At 38.8% G+C, this 17082-nt stretch overlaps 1 protein-coding gene across 2 annotated transcripts; it reads right to left on the minus strand.

Moving 5' to 3' along the window:
- Positions 1-1091: 1091 nt before the first annotated feature.
- On the minus strand, positions 1092-8111 carry LOC102217224 (ORM1-like protein 3). Of its 2 annotated transcripts, none has more exons than XM_005794737.2 (4): positions 7799-8111; positions 5494-5697; positions 5054-5205; positions 1092-2475 (listed from the first exon to the last, which is right to left on the minus strand). In XM_005794737.2, the coding sequence occupies exons 2-4, from the start codon at positions 5665-5667 to the stop codon at positions 2340-2342; spliced, it is 462 nt and encodes a 153-aa protein (XP_005794794.1). In that variant the 5' UTR covers positions 5668-5697; positions 7799-8111; the 3' UTR covers positions 1092-2339. The 2 variants fall into 2 exon arrangements, with proteins under 2 accessions (XP_005794794.1, XP_023196074.1); XM_023340306.1 differs by having other exon boundaries at positions 7717-7801.
- Positions 8112-17082: the final 8971 nt, after the last annotated feature.

The raw sequence follows: 17082 nt of genomic DNA on the forward strand, positions 1-17082 counted from the left end.
AAAAGATCCAGAGTAGCTCGCTACATAACAACACATTTCACTGTGGAATGCCAGCAGCCATTTCCCAATACTGTATTTGCAATTAAGACATCAACAGCTGCTTCCTTTGCATTCATAAAAATAAATAAAACATTTAAATAACAAAGCCATGCGACTTCAGCTACAGCAGAGGTCTCAAACTCCAGGCCTCGAGGGCCGCAGACCTACAGTTTTTAGATGTGCCACAGGTACAAAACACTGGAATGAAATGGCTTAATTACCTCCTCCTTGTGTAGATCAGTTCTCCAGAGCCTTGCTAATGACCTATTCAGGTGTGGTGCAGCAGAGGCACATCTAAAAGTTGCAGGACTGCGGCCCTCGAGGACTGGAGTTTGAGACCCCTGAGCTACATTATTTCCCTATGGTTGTTTGGCCCAACAAAATACTACAATCCACAACTAACCACAGCTGGGGAATGGAGCGGAGACCATCAGATGTGTTGTCGTGGGCCTCGGGGGAGGGGGACAACACCGTGCCTTCATACCATCAAATTATGGTCAAAAATTGCATAAGAAACAAATGAGCCTAATGTTTTTGTTGCATAAAACCGTTTCTATTATTTTTCTTTTAAATTGTTCTTGAAGTAGGGAATAATCCCCCCATCTCCACCCCAAACAAAGTCCTTCAGCATAAAGGACCCACTGTAACACACAGTTTGACTCATGAAGCAGCTTCAGTCGGGATCTTTCTATGTGCTTTTGAATATCATGTGTGCACGTCTGGTAACTCCGTGCAACTGCAATCATTTCAGTACCCAGCACTGCATGTGGACCAAGTTGTATCCAAACCTGACCGTTCCTTTAATGTGACTAACTTAGTTTGTATAGCTGGACAGGCAATTGAATATTTGCTCCCCTGTCTGGTACACAGAATATTTACAGCATTATAGCTGTTGTTTCTTTACGGTGTTATGTGAGGGCTTATTTCATCATTATCAACACTTTATATTTACTGTCACAAATGTACAGCTAAAATAAGATCAGCTGGTGATAGGCGTGGGTCGGCATGAGTTTCTCACAGTATAATAAGCATGACTGTAATGGCACAGGTTCATGGTGTTCATACAGTTATCTTAAACAAAATCGTATGGCAGAATCGTATTGACATAGCTATAGCGATGCTTATTTAATCGTTATTCTATGACTTTAGTTGTTGCAACCAAATTTTTCTGAGAGGACAATTTAGTCTTTCTCGAATGCAAAGACGAGGTGTAGGAGGAGCCTTTTTTCAGCCAGCTTACCAGCAGTGGGCACCAAGCCGCTGGGGTTGGGTTTGCAGTGAAAACCTCAGATTTTTTAAACCTTGGTACACCTCAGTGCCTTGCTAGTGATGCTAACTTGCCAAATTCGAGCTTAATTGGATCTAAAACATGGATTGAATAGAAACATCAAAGAAATCCGGCTATTTTTTTTGCACAAGATACACAGATATAAAGATGAGACAACCTAATATCATAATTCAGAGGAATTTTAATCTGTGCATCTCCTAAGTAAATAAGAAAAACATCTTGAATAATTTGTGGCATTTTGTAATTGGATTACATTCGACTGATCTACCAACAGGAGCCAGCTGAAGCAAGTACCTCTATCGTGTAAATGTGTGCCCTTGTTGGTATTTTAATAAAATCTTATCTCTTAACTGAGATTGTGGTCTGCTGGTCTGTCCGAGACGGCTCACGCATTCTGTGCCAGAACACTTTGCATACAGGACAAACCAGGACAAGTATTTTCCAAATATGGAAACGGCCAGATAAAAATAAAAGCTGCTCAACTTCCCGGTCTTGACCCCGCGCAGAGCAGAGCAGAGCAGTGCAGAGCCAAATATAACTAGGTGGTTTCCTGTGTCTCGCCTCTCCAGCAGTTTGCCAGTTCCTCACCACGTCAGTGTAGAATTGTTGCTCTCAACTGAAGCCGTAAACCTCAAAAGAGACGAAGCTGCAGCCTTGAGCGAGGCTGAATAAATACAGTAGTGTGTCATTAAACAAAAATTAACTTTAAAACTGCCTCTTTGTGCCAGCAGAGTCTTCAGAAATGTCAGAAATTCATCTTTAAATAAAATATAAAGTGTTTGTAAACCATGAGGATGAACCACAGTTTGTTGCAAAAATGACGCGGTCCGCTTGTGCTTTCTTCTCGGAGTCTTGCTGATCGGGAACCATGGCAGCATCCTCAGTAGGTTTCCTTTATGGAGCTCCTCAACAGAATAAGGTGCGGAAGGTCCTCATCAGAGGCTCATTACACTGTGTGCTCTGAGCGGTCCAAGGGGGACCGTAAACCTCCATCTCTTCTTCTTCCATGTTGTCAGTACTTGTTAATCCCAAAGATCCGAACGCCGTGCAGCTGCGGCAGTTTGGGAATGAGCACCGTGAGCAAAGACACGGTGTTGACCACAAAATGGACTCTGTCGTACTTTGTGTAGAAGCTGGTTAATATATACCTGAAGCAAAAAGAGAAACGGAGAAAGGAGATGGAGAATCTGAGTTCAAGGAGTCGTCAGGAACATGTTCAACATCACAGATTTATGTTTTTTCTTTAGTAGAAGTTGACCCTTTTCTGTGCTTAAAAGCTGAAGTGTTGGCCAGATCTGCAAGAAAACAGTAAAAAACGGTCCGTTTTTTGGGTGACATTTCATGCTGTTTTCAGATTATACTTCAGAATCATTAGATGCATATTAATTGATTTTATTGCAATTCGCTATAGCCTTTTTAGCATAAAAATGTGATTCACTCACATTGGAGGATTTTGCAGCAAGAATGGCCAACCGTCCTGCCATTTCATTCAAATGTGAATCCAGATTATCATTCCAAAAATCCTAATTTTTGGATTGGCAACAAAATTTGCTTTATGTAATGATTAATAATTAATCATTTATTTTTTAACAAAACCAATAATAAAGATGAAATTTATCTTAGTTAAAATAACAAGTCAGGGAACCACTTCAATTAAGGAGTTATAACAACATTAAATTTCTCTTTGGGATCAATAAAGTACTATTGAATTGAATATCAGAAATTATTACACAACCAACATTCAGTCTTACGGTTCTCACAACACTAGCCTAATGTAGAGATTTTACAGAGCAATTTTTACAAAGCATTTTTTTTCTAAAAAGACAAAAATGAAAAATAAGCAAACTGATCAAATCAACCAACTAATGAATCATGATAATAAAACAAAACAAAATATTGAGAAATAACTCAGACAAATAACAAATAATAGTAAAAGGCTAGAACAGCAATACTACAGTTCAGTATGGATGTGCAAGTGTTAAATTACCACATGTTACGATAGAAGGGGATTTTCTTTGTTAGTCATAGCTTCCAAAGAACTGGCAGTTCAGGTGGCTGTCTGTGTGAAGCTGAGCTAACTAACCATTAACCTAATGGCTAGGAAAAGCAATGGACACAGTTTCAAATGTTACAGCAGACAGAATTAAAGGCTGACAATTTAAGAAGCCACATCTAAAACCATCAATCTGTCGATCAAGCTTTAAACTTCCCCAGGGAACTTAAACTGTTATGATACAAGACATTCTGCAGAGTGTTCCATGTTGCGGGACCTGGCAGGCAAACGCCTCTTTTCCAAGTTTGGAGCAGACATTTGGAGCAGAAACCAAGAGCTGATTATTGGAACGCAACGACTATTGCCTGGTGATCTTTTGTGCTTTTTTTGAGCATGTGGGTCAAGATGTTGCATTTTGCTATAAATCTCAGGGCAGAATGATAACCTGTATCGATCTAATGAAGACACTGGAAAGAAGCACAAATATACAAAAGATCATTATAGTTTAACACAGATAAAAAAAAAAGTGGCAGCAACAAGTCACTTTTTTTTACATTAAAATAAAGCACAGCTTACTGCATTAATACAAATCTAGTTTTATTCATATTCATCTCAATAATTGAGAACGTCTTCCATTAACATACCTAAGTATTTATAGGAACTGATCATCTCCATGTCCCTTCCATCCAGGGTAGCCACAGCAAGAATATATGTGATCTAATTTTAGAGTTGCTTAAAATCAGAAGCTTTGTCTTAAATGCATTCAGAACAAGCTTCAGTTTAAGTATGTTATCCTGAAAGACATTAAAAGCAGCTTCTAAGTGCTTCATGGACAGTTCAAGAAACAATGCAAAGCAATGAATGACTATCATCAACATAAAAAAGATGACAATTTGCATCAGCCACATTTTGATCCAATGTATTTATATCCATATCCACACCACAGCTACATTTGTAAATAATAAATTACGAAAACATAATGGAAGTAGTCTCCTCAAAATACAGAGTAACAAAACTGACGGGTGCAGGTCATTTTGTCCCTTTGCCCTTTCATATTTATGAAGTTTTGGTCTTTTCTAATACAGCTATTTGTAAACTATAATGTGGCTCCATCTGCCGCAGCACATTTAGTACCAACCAAGCAGCTTTTTTTTTAGTCATCTTGTTACCTGATGTGACATTTTAATGACACAAAGTACATTTCTATACCTCATTCGTGATTTCATTTATAGCTTAATTTCACTTTTAATTAACCAGGCAACACTTAGTGAGAATTGAAAATGCTCTGAGCTGTTGTCTTGGGAACAGCGACACATTTAAGGCCTCTAAAGACTTACGACATCCTGCAGTGCTGTTTCGTTCCCGCGCTGACAAACTATTTCCTGTTGGCGCTGACTGCAAAATGAGACGACAAATGTGTACAGAAGCACAGTGTACACCTGCAGAGCTGCTCTCATTACAGTATTCTTGCTGAGGCTGCAAATCCAACCCAGGAAACCAAAGTGCCTCCTGTAAACTGAACTCTCATGATAACGAAGGAAGAAAAAGCCAGGAAAGCACTTATGGGTGCACCTGCGGAAAACCCAAGTCCTCTGTCAGTTTGTGGATGCGGTGAGTAACCATCGTAATCTACTGGCCCACTTCGCATTAGTAAAGGCAACAGAGAGCAGAAAAGGAAAGAAAACGGATCACGGGAACCTCACCGATGAGGGGAGAATGGGTGCGTCACTTACAGCACAATGGGCGTGATTGTGAGGAACTTTCGTGAAGCGGTGAACTGTACGCCATAGTCCATCTGCTCCCAGTGGGTCAGGAGGCGAGCCTTGCCCTGATCCGGGGTCTCAAAGGGAGTCCCTTTAACCGTATGAAGCAGGAGGTACATGCACTGCAACGAACGCACAACAACCAGCAAAACAGAGATATTAATAGGAGAAAACTGGGAAATTTGGCTTTTTCTCAAAGTTTAAACTTAAAAACAAGTTTGTGCAAGGTGAGAACACCACCTCTGAACATGAAATGTTCATTGTAATCACTGTCTTAATTTGAACCACCAAACAAACGCTTTTTAGAAAAAAAATCACAACTGTTCTGCATCGATCCTTCGCTGACACATCTCACTCACAAAATGTCAAAGCCATATAATGGAAGTAAAGCCTGCGGGAATTCCTCTCACCAGATTGTGGATGAGGTTGGTGAGGGTCCAGACGACCGGGACGCTGACGAAGGGGATGCTGAGCAGGATGATGTGAAGCAAGCCGATGCCCAGGATGTAAGACAGCCAGATGCCCCTGCTGTTCATCACCCGGGTGTTAGGGTTCACCTCGCTGTGCGCCGTGCCCACGTTCATGGTGGCATGCACTGATGTCGCTGGAATTATCTGATACAATATAAACAAACGTCCAAATGTTCACGGCTATGACTTTTTCTTGGTTGCAGAAGGTAATTATTTAACAATCCTTGTTGATTGAAAGATCACAGGACAATGACTCATAGTCTCATTAGACATCTTAATGTTTTTGTCCTACACAGCTGCAGGGAAACACTGTCCAACAGGGTGAATTGATGAGTAAAGTATGAACTCATGACACTCGAAATCTGTTAATTGGTGATGATTTTATTCCCAATAGTCCATTCAATATTAATTATTATGCCCCTTTTGATGCGATGAAAAAAGATTTGCGATGTACTGCACAGCCCTATGTAAACCATGCATTACAAAACATTTGGTTTTCATGAATCACCAAAGAAAAGAAAATGAAATTCTGCCAATCTGGGGTTAAATTTCTGGCAACACCTTTTCGAGTTTAACTCATAATCAGGAAGTATATTACATGAAAAACTGCTTTTCTTTTGATTTGTTGGTCAAGGACAAAAAAATCATTTACTCTTTTTTACCTTTTAAATGAAGGCATCTAAACTAAAAACTTTAAAAAAACTCTTGAAATGAACAAATGGGTTCCACTTTTGGAATTAATAAAATAAATTAAGTTTTATATAAAAATTTATTGAAGACCATCATTAAAGCAGTGACTGCATGGACAGCAGAGCATGACTAGTTAATCTTCTGCCTAAACGTTCAATTTTTCAGTGACTCTCTTTGTAAATGTAAGATTTATTAGTCATTCCAGGCATAAGACAGAGAAGTAAAGGAGAACAGGGTTATCTGGTCGTAGCCTGGGGCTGTGAAACAATCCGTCTCCACATTTGCATTTGGTTGAAACCAAACCTAGTTCAGTCACAAATGTACTTACAGTTTACCTAGACATTAGTACTTTGGAATACTTATGATCTTATACATATTCTGAGCATTCATCTTAATTTATTCCATTTTAGTTTACGGTCTTATAAGCACCAGTTACTCCATATTTTTGATTTTTTTGCTAAAATATAAAATGCTGGTATCATTTGAAAGTCTAGCTGAATCACTTAATTGATATTTGTTTTGAAGAACATTTTTGGCTGACCCATCTAATAAAAGAGATTACAAACTCTGACTTCAAGTGAAAACATTAAACCTACAACTGTCGTGGATTCTAGCCGAGCGTTTCATGACAAAGTATTGAAGTTGACTGAATTAGTGAAATGAATAATATCAAAGTTTGAAAAGTATGACATGTATTTGTATTTAGCAACCTTTATCTAATACTCCGAAACATAATCTGATTTGTTGCCTTCAGAAGTAACACCTAATTCATAAATCACTAGGTGTAATTTGTACCGCAGGAAGTACAAATCCAGTTGTCGTCTAAAAGGCCTCAGCAGGTTTTGTTTTCAGAGAAAGGGCATCATTAAGACCATGGACAGGTCAGGGAGGAAATAGAGAAGCTTAAAGTTGAGTTAAGTTACAAAACAAAGCTTTCAACGTCAACGTTCAACTTTCGCAAAAACTAACACTGTATCCCATTCTGAATACACCATCTCCACTATGAAGCACGGCGACTGCACCATCATGCATGGGGATCTTTTCCGTTGTTGTTGTTGTTGTTGTTTTCACTAGGGACATAACAGCTGGTCAGTGTCTATGAGATTATGGATTGAGTCAAGTTATAGACAGTGGTAAAGAAAACCTGTTAGAGGCTGCAGATGACTTACATTCAATCAAATACACTTAAGTTTGTGACTGAATTATGGCATATTGTGAAAAAGTTCAAGGGGCCTGAAGATGTTTACAATACAAAAAATGAATGAAAAACGCGTCTGCCAGACCATAATAACATTCTCAGTAACGGAAAAACAGCTTGAAGAGTAACACATGTCAAAGTTTTGGTTGTTATTTCAAAAAGTTACCTTTAGAGGCGAGATAAAGTCCTTAGAGAGAGAAAAATAACTCACTGCCGTCAGTGAACAGCCGCATCCCAGCATGCTTTCAAACTTACTTACCTGCAAACTGAATTACCTCAGACTGAATGTCCTCCAAGCCAATTCGGCTAGAGGGAAGATGAGCCGATTTCTCTTCAGTTCAGTGAGTTTCCACTTACCGGGTGGAGAAAGTGGTTGAACTCCGACCTGGTCGGGGGCAACAGTCCGTTATCACTGGTTCTGTGTAATCTATAAGCTCAGTTATGTAACCGGGAGAGGTCCGGGTGCTTCCAACTGTCTCTTTCCTGCTCTCCCTGAGCTCCACACGACCGCTCAGAGTGGAACCATCCGCTCAGGGAGGCGCAGATCAGCGATGCTCCGCTTCCACACCGTCCTCCACCACGCCAGCTGCTGACAACACGGCACAGTCCACAAAGAGCCCGTCACTGATACATTCACTCTCACGGACGCATGTCTTCGCGGAGGCTTCGCTCATCGCATTTTGCAGCGGTTGGTTGGCTTGTGTCACGTGGGGAGAGTCGAGCAATGAGCGTTTGGTACGGTGAGTCGCCGTGGACGACGCCCCCTTCACGTAATCCAAGAGAGGTGGGATTAGGAAAAATGAGTGGCGTTCAGGGCAGACAAATTGTATTATTTTTATGTAGAGAACTTTGTGTGATTTTTGTGTGTGTGTGTGTAAAAAGAAACAACCATTTCTGAGCTTCCTAAATGTTTTTTTTTTTCAACTCTAGTTTTTGAGAGAGAGCTGCAGTTCTAGTATTCCATTCCACAACACATGGATGTAGTGTTCCTGCTTCATTCATGCAGTTTCTAACCCAAGACTCCTCACATTTCCGTTGTCAAACTTTTAGTTTAAAAGTGATATTTCTACAGAGATGAATATACAAATAAATATACAAATACATAATGGGGTGGATGGTTACATGAATGAGTGGATATACATGAATTGAGTAAGTAGTATAATGCAAAAAGGCTTACGGAGAACCTTTGATGATATCTTGAACTGCTGTTGCAACAGTATATATCATATAGTGGTATATCAATAAACAATGAAGCATCACCAGGTTAATCTTTCAACAAATTTTCTCTACGTGTTCTCATCCCACTGGAGCGGCACCAAATACACACTGGAACAACTTGACCTATTAAAGAAGGGGTATTGTGCAATTTTTCAGTCCCATATAGTGCCTTTTTATAGCATAATTGGGTAACTATGTTACCTGGAGTTGTTTTGAAAATGATGTATATATCAAAAACAAATTTGACTTTACATCGTAGCCATATCTGGTGCCTTGAAATTGGCCTCTGTCTCTTTAAGATCCTCCTAACCTTTCCAACACTCTCCTTTCAGCACATCATCACAACAATGCTTTTCCATGCTGTGCATTGATGCCGTTCACAACTGTTCTTAAGTGTGCTGTGGTTTGTGTGACAAGCTAAGCAGAGGTTCCACCAGATGCTTCCCAAATGCTGCTGCCGCTAGTCCGGTGGAGCTGTGAGGAAGAGGTTCAGGGTGGGGTAGGGCTGTTGGGTGGATTGGGAGGTAGCCTTTTTGTACAAGATCTAAGAGAGACAGATGACTGAGTGTGACCAAACATCAACAAATAACAAACACGACTAAAAATGTACATCATATGATGTCTTTCTATTCTAAATGTCCATTTCAACATGTTGATGAGGTGTGCATTGAAGAAGTTTCCATTCCCCTTTACATTTAAAGTAATAGCTGCAAGGTTCTCAAAACATTTTAAAGCTGAACCTCAGATTATTTAAGATTGTATTTTATGCTTTAGAAATACTTTGTTTAGTTACCACAATCCACCCAGTGTAACAGATACAAAGTATCACATTTCGTCTCAGAATATACCTTCTGTGCAAATTTAACAAAATACTGAGTGAACTAAGTTAGGATGACAATATTTGTCAGGGAATTAAGTTCTTGATTGGTGCTTTGTTGGAGTAAGGCACCCTTTGTTCCTTATGTCGCTAATGTGAGAGAGGACCTTGCTGGAGGTAAAAAAATGTTTTTTTTTAAAATGACCGACAGGCTTGATCCTCTGGTCCCAATATCAAAGAACAAGATTCAAAGATAAGTCCAAATGATAATTTAGGCCCACAGTAGCCTGAGGCCTAAATGCTAAACTGAATGCTAAATGTTCTGCTTGCATCCAATGTTACGCGATACCTGCTCTAAGAGTACCCCCTGAGTTGAGTGGCATCAAACAGGTTTGACTGGCTGACAGAGAACCATCTCTTATGTTCACACCGCCTCAGGTGTGTTAGACTGGTAAGCTATGTAAACTTAGAGCACTAGTAAATGTGAGCCCCAGATGACAGTGGTATGAAGTCATTATTGGCAATGGAACAAGGAAATAATTTTTGGAAATGTTAAAATACACATGAAGAGGAGAATAACATTCAACAACTAGTGAGTCTTGTTGATGCAGTTGATGCTAAAATATTGCTATTTGCCTAAAAGACAGAATTTTCACTTGCAACTATTGTTCTAAGACGCTGGTCGAACAACTAAACAACTCTGCTTCAAATGAGACTTAAACATTTAACAACTAATTTCTCTTAAAGTTCACTTTTTCTCATTTCTAAGATGTTCTATATTCAAGACACAAAATTTATAAATCTAACCGAAAATGTGCAAAAACACACAATAACAGCAGTGCCTTCTTTCAGAGGAGGCTTCTTCAAATATGCTGAAATATAGACTGCTACAGGAGACATTAATTTAACACAGCCATCAGCATCTACAACAACTCTTTCAAGAAAATTTTATAACATTAGCTACAACATTTAATTTATGTATTAATAAAGTTTTTTTATTGACCTGAAAAGATTTCATACTGTTATTATCTATCAAACCAAAATTAGGCTAAGATGGATAAGGACTGTGTAAAGAACAATTCTACCCCTGCTGCTGCCACCTGTTTATTATTTTATCAAATCTGCAGGCTTCTAGGTGTTCTTAGATGAAAAGCATTTTAACCAGTTTGAATTTTACTGCAGATAATCTGCTGGATTCAAGTCTGTATAGCTGTAACTGTATGTAAATATCAGAAAAATTTCATTCCAGCAGTGTATTTTACTTTTGATATCCAAAAATACTTCAGATTTTCTTTGCCATCACCATCCCAGGACTCTGACTGCAGGGGACCAGCAGATGTCACCAATAGCCCGCAGATCTGATCATGATCTTCATCCCTGCCTGTTTTCCCACACTGCAATTGTTTCTCTGTAATTCTTGCTTGTTGAGAGAAACTATTGTAAAAAAGCCTCTTTTTTTATTTTAAAATTTGAAAAACTTACAGTTATTATCTTATATGTCTTGTGTGTTTATATTGAATGTATTTTAACAGTCATGAAAAACTAAAATACATATAATGAGCATCAAGTCCAAAATAAAACTGCTGTTCTTTAGTACCATATATTTTGTATGATATTTTAATCTAAATAGTAAAAATATACAGTAGCAACAATGTTGAGTAAAGAACAAAAAATTCTATAAACTTTAAAAAAAAGAAAATTTAAGAAAATTTGATTATGTTTTACTGTAGGCATTAGTGCACAAAAATGTGAAGCATCTTGGTAAAATTGTAACCAATCAATGCTGGAAGAAAGTTTACCTAAATGCAGAACTATTTGGCAGTTTGTTTTTTCGTTTAATGTGTCAGTCAATGGTGCTGGGGATTTCTACACTGTTTGTGACAGAAATGACACTTGGAGGGGATTTCTCTCCAGTAGAGGTGGACTTGTGACCCAGACAGGCTAAGATGATAGCCTCACTGGAAAAGGCTGATGCAGGGAGTCCATTATTGGCCCCGGAGGAAGCTGAGGATTAGAACACCAAAGAATTTCAATAAAAGAAGTGTCTGTTTGGGGGTAGGGGAGGGGCAGAAGGATGGTGAAGATGAGGTGGCGGGGGGTCCCCTCATTGTCCCCGTGGTGATTGAGAGCAAGAAGAGGGGAGTGGGATGGCATTGTGTTCACAGCTTCTCTGAAGAAGCTGGTTATTAGGGGGGATGGCTAAAAGAGGGGTGAGAGATGGGGAGGCTGTTGACTCTTCATCTTGTGTGAACAAAGTCCCTGGCACATAGCCCTCTTATCTCACTCTGTCCTGGACTCCCTTGTTTATGAGTCCCCGACGGGTGAGGGGAGGGACCCCCACCAACTCCAGCTTGCACGGCCACACATTGTAGAGCTTAAGTGCCCTTTAATTAGGCAGCCCCAGTGTCCGGCCGAAGACTGCTGCAGGTTTGGGCATTATGTCGAGCGGCTCACACGGCGACTCAAACTATGGAGAGATGGAGTGTTTGCTGCTCTAATGAAAAAGATTTATTTGGGGGCTGAACTCTTGTCATCTGTCCTAAAAAGTCCAGACAAAGGCATTTGTGTTATCTTTAACAGTGTTCCATTTCCAGGAGATGGGTCTCCTAACCGCCGAGTGGCGTATCACTTCCAAATCTCAATACAGTCACAACAATAAACACAATTTACATCCTACAGACAGAATACATTGCCAGATTGACCTTCACTACCGTCATCAGGCATTAATTACTGAGAATTGCTCAACAGATGGAAGCAACATGAATCAACCATGACTCTGGCTCATGGCTGAATCCACTTTAAAATCCATAGACAAGCACGTTTCTTCCTCAAACTTAGTCAAACTCGCAAAATTGTCATTGAGATTTAGCACAATTCTTTATCACAAACGTACAAAGCACAGGATCCGAAGCATAAAGGAGGGAGGTGAACAAGAGGTACTGGGAATTTGCTGAGCTACTCCAACAAAATGAGTAATTCCTGGATGCTCCTTTGTGTGAGAATCTTACACGATGAGAGCACTGAAAAGAGGAAGGAAAAGAGTAAAATATAGTGAAAGATGGAAAGAAAGACAGACAGAGGGGACTGATGAAAAGGGCGGGATTGGGTATGTTCAGAAACTTTCTCGCAACAGCCTCAGTGTGTTTAAATACCCTCCTAATCCTGGTTTTATTGGCTGCCTGTGTCCAGCCATGCTATTCGGATTGAGTAGGATTGGTAGAGAGGTGGGGGGCTTAACACATGTCCTTCTTTGTGGTAATACGCTGATTAGGCCTAAGAAAGAGCCGGACCTGGTTATGGCCTTTCTCAGGTCACCCTAGAAACCAGCACGGTAGGGGACCCCAGTGTTTGCCTCCCCCCTTCTCACAGACTGTGGTCTTCTTTTGCAGATATTTCTAAAAAACCTCACCACAAGTGCTGTTCGTTTCCAGCGACATGGGGCTCAGTTGCTGCTGCCTTTCCTGGCATTTTTGGGTTGCACTTGCAGCCTCGACCTGGGAAATGTGGTCTCAATGCTGTTCGGATTCAGACCGCAGACTGATTCCTTCGCCTGTACTCATAAATAAGACCACTGACATTCTCCGAACCTACCCTTGGCCCTCAAATCACTGTCTGTCGTTCCCACACAGCAGCTGTCACCCAAAGCTGAGCTCTGCACATTTCTGACGATGCTGTAACACACAACAGCATTCATAATTACAAACAGACATGCCTCATTGTCAGCACCGCATTGACAATACCACATGTTGACTTGAGCGGGTGAAAAACGATTGGTTATAAAGGAGAATACTCCCGTCGCAGCTAGTTAGAGGGAGCTTTATATGTGTTACACCAGGACGTCTATCTGTTTCTGCCAAATTTACCCCCCACTTTTACAGAAACAGGCGGTAGGTCGAAGGCTACTCAGTCAGTGCCCGTTTCCCAAACTTCTTTGTTACAGGGAAATGAAACACCAAGTGGGCGGCTGATGGGGTTAGGGAGGGACCCAACTACTGACTTCTAAGCTATGGTCACTGGGCTCTTTCCCTGCAATAGACACACAATCTATTCTGCGGAAAGCATACACCCTGCTCCTGCTGAGCGACCCTCTTAGTTCGCGTAGCTAAGGTTCCACAGGTTGCCATCAGAAGGACAGAGGCCCTTTGGCACCACAACAGAGAGACCTGAGCTGTTTTCCTGAAGTATTAAAGGAGAAGCTGCATGATAACTTGTTGATAATGAGAAATTGCTGAAACAATTTATAAAAGTCTGTTTTTAAAAACAATACTATGACATATGAATATTTAATGATAACTTTAAAAATATTTAACCTGTCTAGAAATAAAATGTCCCCCTTAAATGGTTAAAATTGCACACAGAAGTAAAAAAATTTGGTAAACATATTTATTCTGCTTTTTTTTTTTAAACTTCAGACAGTTTGTTATATTCATTGAAGTAAGACTGAACACCACTGTGAGAATCAAAAAACTGCCACTATCTACTACTACTTGTAGATAGTAGCAGCTTATGTGTCTGTTGAGTGATAATAGAGTGGCTGGCTTGTTTAAGGAATTTTACATGAGTCATTTAATTGAGTGAAAAATAATGAGCAGGTGGAGTACATCCCAAACATTGTCTACATGCCTAGGTCTGGTTGGCCAAACAAACTCACCCTTACAGTAAACGCAAAATGCAAAAATTAGTCCCTAAAAATACTAGAACATTACCACAGAACTTACAGCGGGCTTTTACAACTGTGATATAAAAGTGTCTTGTCTGTCCAATCAGAGAGCGACTCCACAAGTATAGCTTTATAAGTGGATGTGCAAGGAGGAAAGCTTTGCTCTCTAAAAAAATCCATGAAGAATAGATTGAAGTTTGCCAGACAAAATGTAGCCAAAGACCAGGATTTCTAGAAAAAATGGGTCACCAGAACAGTTAAAATCTTTTTATATAAACCAAACACACAGCATTGCAAAGCATAATAGTGGAAGTGTCATGCTTTCGTGGTGCTTTGCTGCAACAGGACTTATCCAGCTCACATCATAAAGAAAAGCCACCATAGGTTCTACTGGGTATTACAGAGAAATATTTGCGTCATCCTGTAAAATAAATAAATCTAAAGTACAACTGGAACCAGCTACATGACAATGACCCAAAAAATGATAGTAATTCCACCAAGGAGTGGAAAAGTCCTGTTCATAGTCACAGTTCACAATTCTGCTCTGGTTAAGGTGTTGGGAGAAGGTTTACATGCAATAAACACCTTTAACACATCACTGCTAAAATTCATTGGTGGGACAAAAATTCCAACTAGTGACTCACTGAAGTTGAACTTATTGCAGGTCAATTTTTTCTTCACATAAAAAACATATCTTGTTAATATCTCTTTTAATTAATAGAACAAGATTTGCTTTTGATGTTTTATGTTGAGTAAACTCCACCTGGTGTTATGAAAAAGCCAATGGTCAACCATCTCATACTGTGATTTGACCTAATTATTGTCTGTGCTGCGTGATGAATTTAGAGACAGTGATTTTCTGATATTTTAATGCAACTGTTTGTTAGCATGGACACTCAGGACTCAAAGTTTTGTTGTTGTTTTTATCACAAATTAGTTACAACAAAACCTAAGCTATATCCAGATTTTGATGACTCCATTGAACCAACCCAAGCTCAGCATAAAGCTTTTCTTTCCTCTGACCTGACTCAAAGTTGTTGCTAAGAAATAAACTATTTATTGGTGCCAGAGCTAGATTTTGCAGTGTTGAAAATAGAAAGAACTAGTGGAAAGTTCCCATTATAACCACTTTAAGATTACAAAAAGTTTGATCAAATAAAGTTCTCTGATTTTCCATAAATCAATTAAAATATGTCTGTCAAGTCCAAATTGTGTCAGTCTTTCTGTTTGGTTTTCATCTAAAAAAAAAAAAAAAAAATCTCAGATTGTTTTTGTAAGATGCTTACAACTAATGCCATATTATTTTGGTGGCAATAAACAATAAATAGATGCTTTACCAACCCTAGTTGGAGAATCTGGTTTGTTATTTAATTGATTGATAATCAATATTTGTTGTTTTTTTGATGATTTTGATGATGCCATTTAACAAAATACGCTGTTTATTTCTTGTTTTACAATTGATGACTGATTTCTTTTTTTAATTTTTGCTAAAAATGTTCTATACAAATAAACCTGACTTGACTCTATAAAGCATTGCCAAAAAAGGTTTTAAAAAGTAAAAACTAAAATCTATGAATTTATTCAAAAGAAAGGACAAAAATGTACAACATTTAGCTGTCTATGGACCAATAAATTTCTACTAGAAAATGTTCAGAGAATATTTAATGTGCCCATAAAATTACTGTTAGAACATTTTACACACATCAAATTATGATATCTACAGTGAGAATTTAAAGCTTATCTGGTGATTGATCATGATGGGAAAGAAGAGCCTGCTGAGTCATGTGAGAACCAGAAACCTGAAAAGTGCTTATAATCACTGGTTGCTATGGTGATTCCCACCTTTTCTGGAGAAGGAGGGAGTATTCTATCAAATACAGAAATGGAAAAAGCGACTCTCAAACAAGCAGTCACTGTGCTAAAACTTTCAGGCATATTGAAAAAGAAACTTGAACCCTTAATGAAAGAACCTTGTTGCTGTCCACATGTTTAAATATTTAGTTGCGTACAATATTTAATAAAGGTAGTTAAAAGCTTTTTAACTTTCACATTTGAGACAGAAATTCTGAGCTAAAATCTAATAGAAGTAAGTTCTGTCTGCGGTGATTTAATAAAAAAAATGTTTTTTCTATAAAAGTGGAAGAAACACTGAGTGAAAGAAGACAAAAATAAGTACAATTTGATATATGAGTTGTATGTGTGGATACACTAGGAAACACTAGGAATCAAAGCTATTTAAAACAAAAAGTATTAGAATTTTTTAAGGTCAAACTCTAGTCAGTATGAAATCTTTTGTCTGAATTTGAACATTCATATTTAAAAAAAAATAAAAAATAATAATAATAATTTGAACTGTGACTGTGTAAACTCTGTAAAAGGCCTCAATGTGCCAATTCAGTCCAGTAAAGCACCATTTTCTGTGTCTTTGTTAAACTTAAAATTATGGATCTGCTGTGAAGTACAACTGGGGTGTGGAATCAAAATCTAAAAAATATAGTATGCATTTGTATTCAGCCCTTTTATTCTGACACCCAGAATGAACTATAATGAAATTAATTCTCTTCAGAAATGAACTAGTCAGTAATAGATGTTTGTGTAATTCACTCTTAGTATAAATCCCTCTGTTCAGTGAAGGCATCAGTTTTGCTGGACAACATTAGAGAGCAAACAGCATCATGAAGAGGAACACAGGCCAGGAATAAAGCTGTGGAGAGGTTTAAAGAAGACCTGGATTATAAAACATTATCCAAAGCTTTGAACATTTTGCATTGAATTGTTGCAAATATGATTAGATATTAGAAAGGCTGGCACAATGTCTGTCAATCTTATTCATGAAGAGGCCCAATGTAACTGCAGAGATCCACAGCTCAGATATGGCAATCTGTTGACAGGACAACTACTGTTAGTCATGCACTTCACACATCTGCATTTTACAAAAGACTGGCA

The sequence above is a fragment of the Xiphophorus maculatus genome, chromosome 10 (assembly GCF_002775205.1).
Source record: "Xiphophorus maculatus strain JP 163 A chromosome 10, X_maculatus-5.0-male, whole genome shotgun sequence".
NCBI classification, from domain to species: Eukaryota; Metazoa; Chordata; class Actinopteri; order Cyprinodontiformes; family Poeciliidae; genus Xiphophorus; species Xiphophorus maculatus.

Bases quoted from the DNA above. Each gene is read 5' to 3' on its own strand.
- LOC102217224 (XM_005794737.2), bottom strand. From the start codon at position 5,667: ATGAACGTGGGCACGGCGCACAGCGAGGTGAACCCTAACACCCGGGTG. The intron at 5,206-5,493 runs GTGAGAGGAATT...CGTTCGTTGCAG, and splicing joins CCAACCTCATCCACAATCTG to TGCATGTACCTCCTGCTTCA. The intron at 2,476-5,053 runs GTAAGTGACGCA...TTTTTGCTTCAG, and splicing joins ACAATCACGCCCATTGTGCT to GTATATATTAACCAGCTTCT.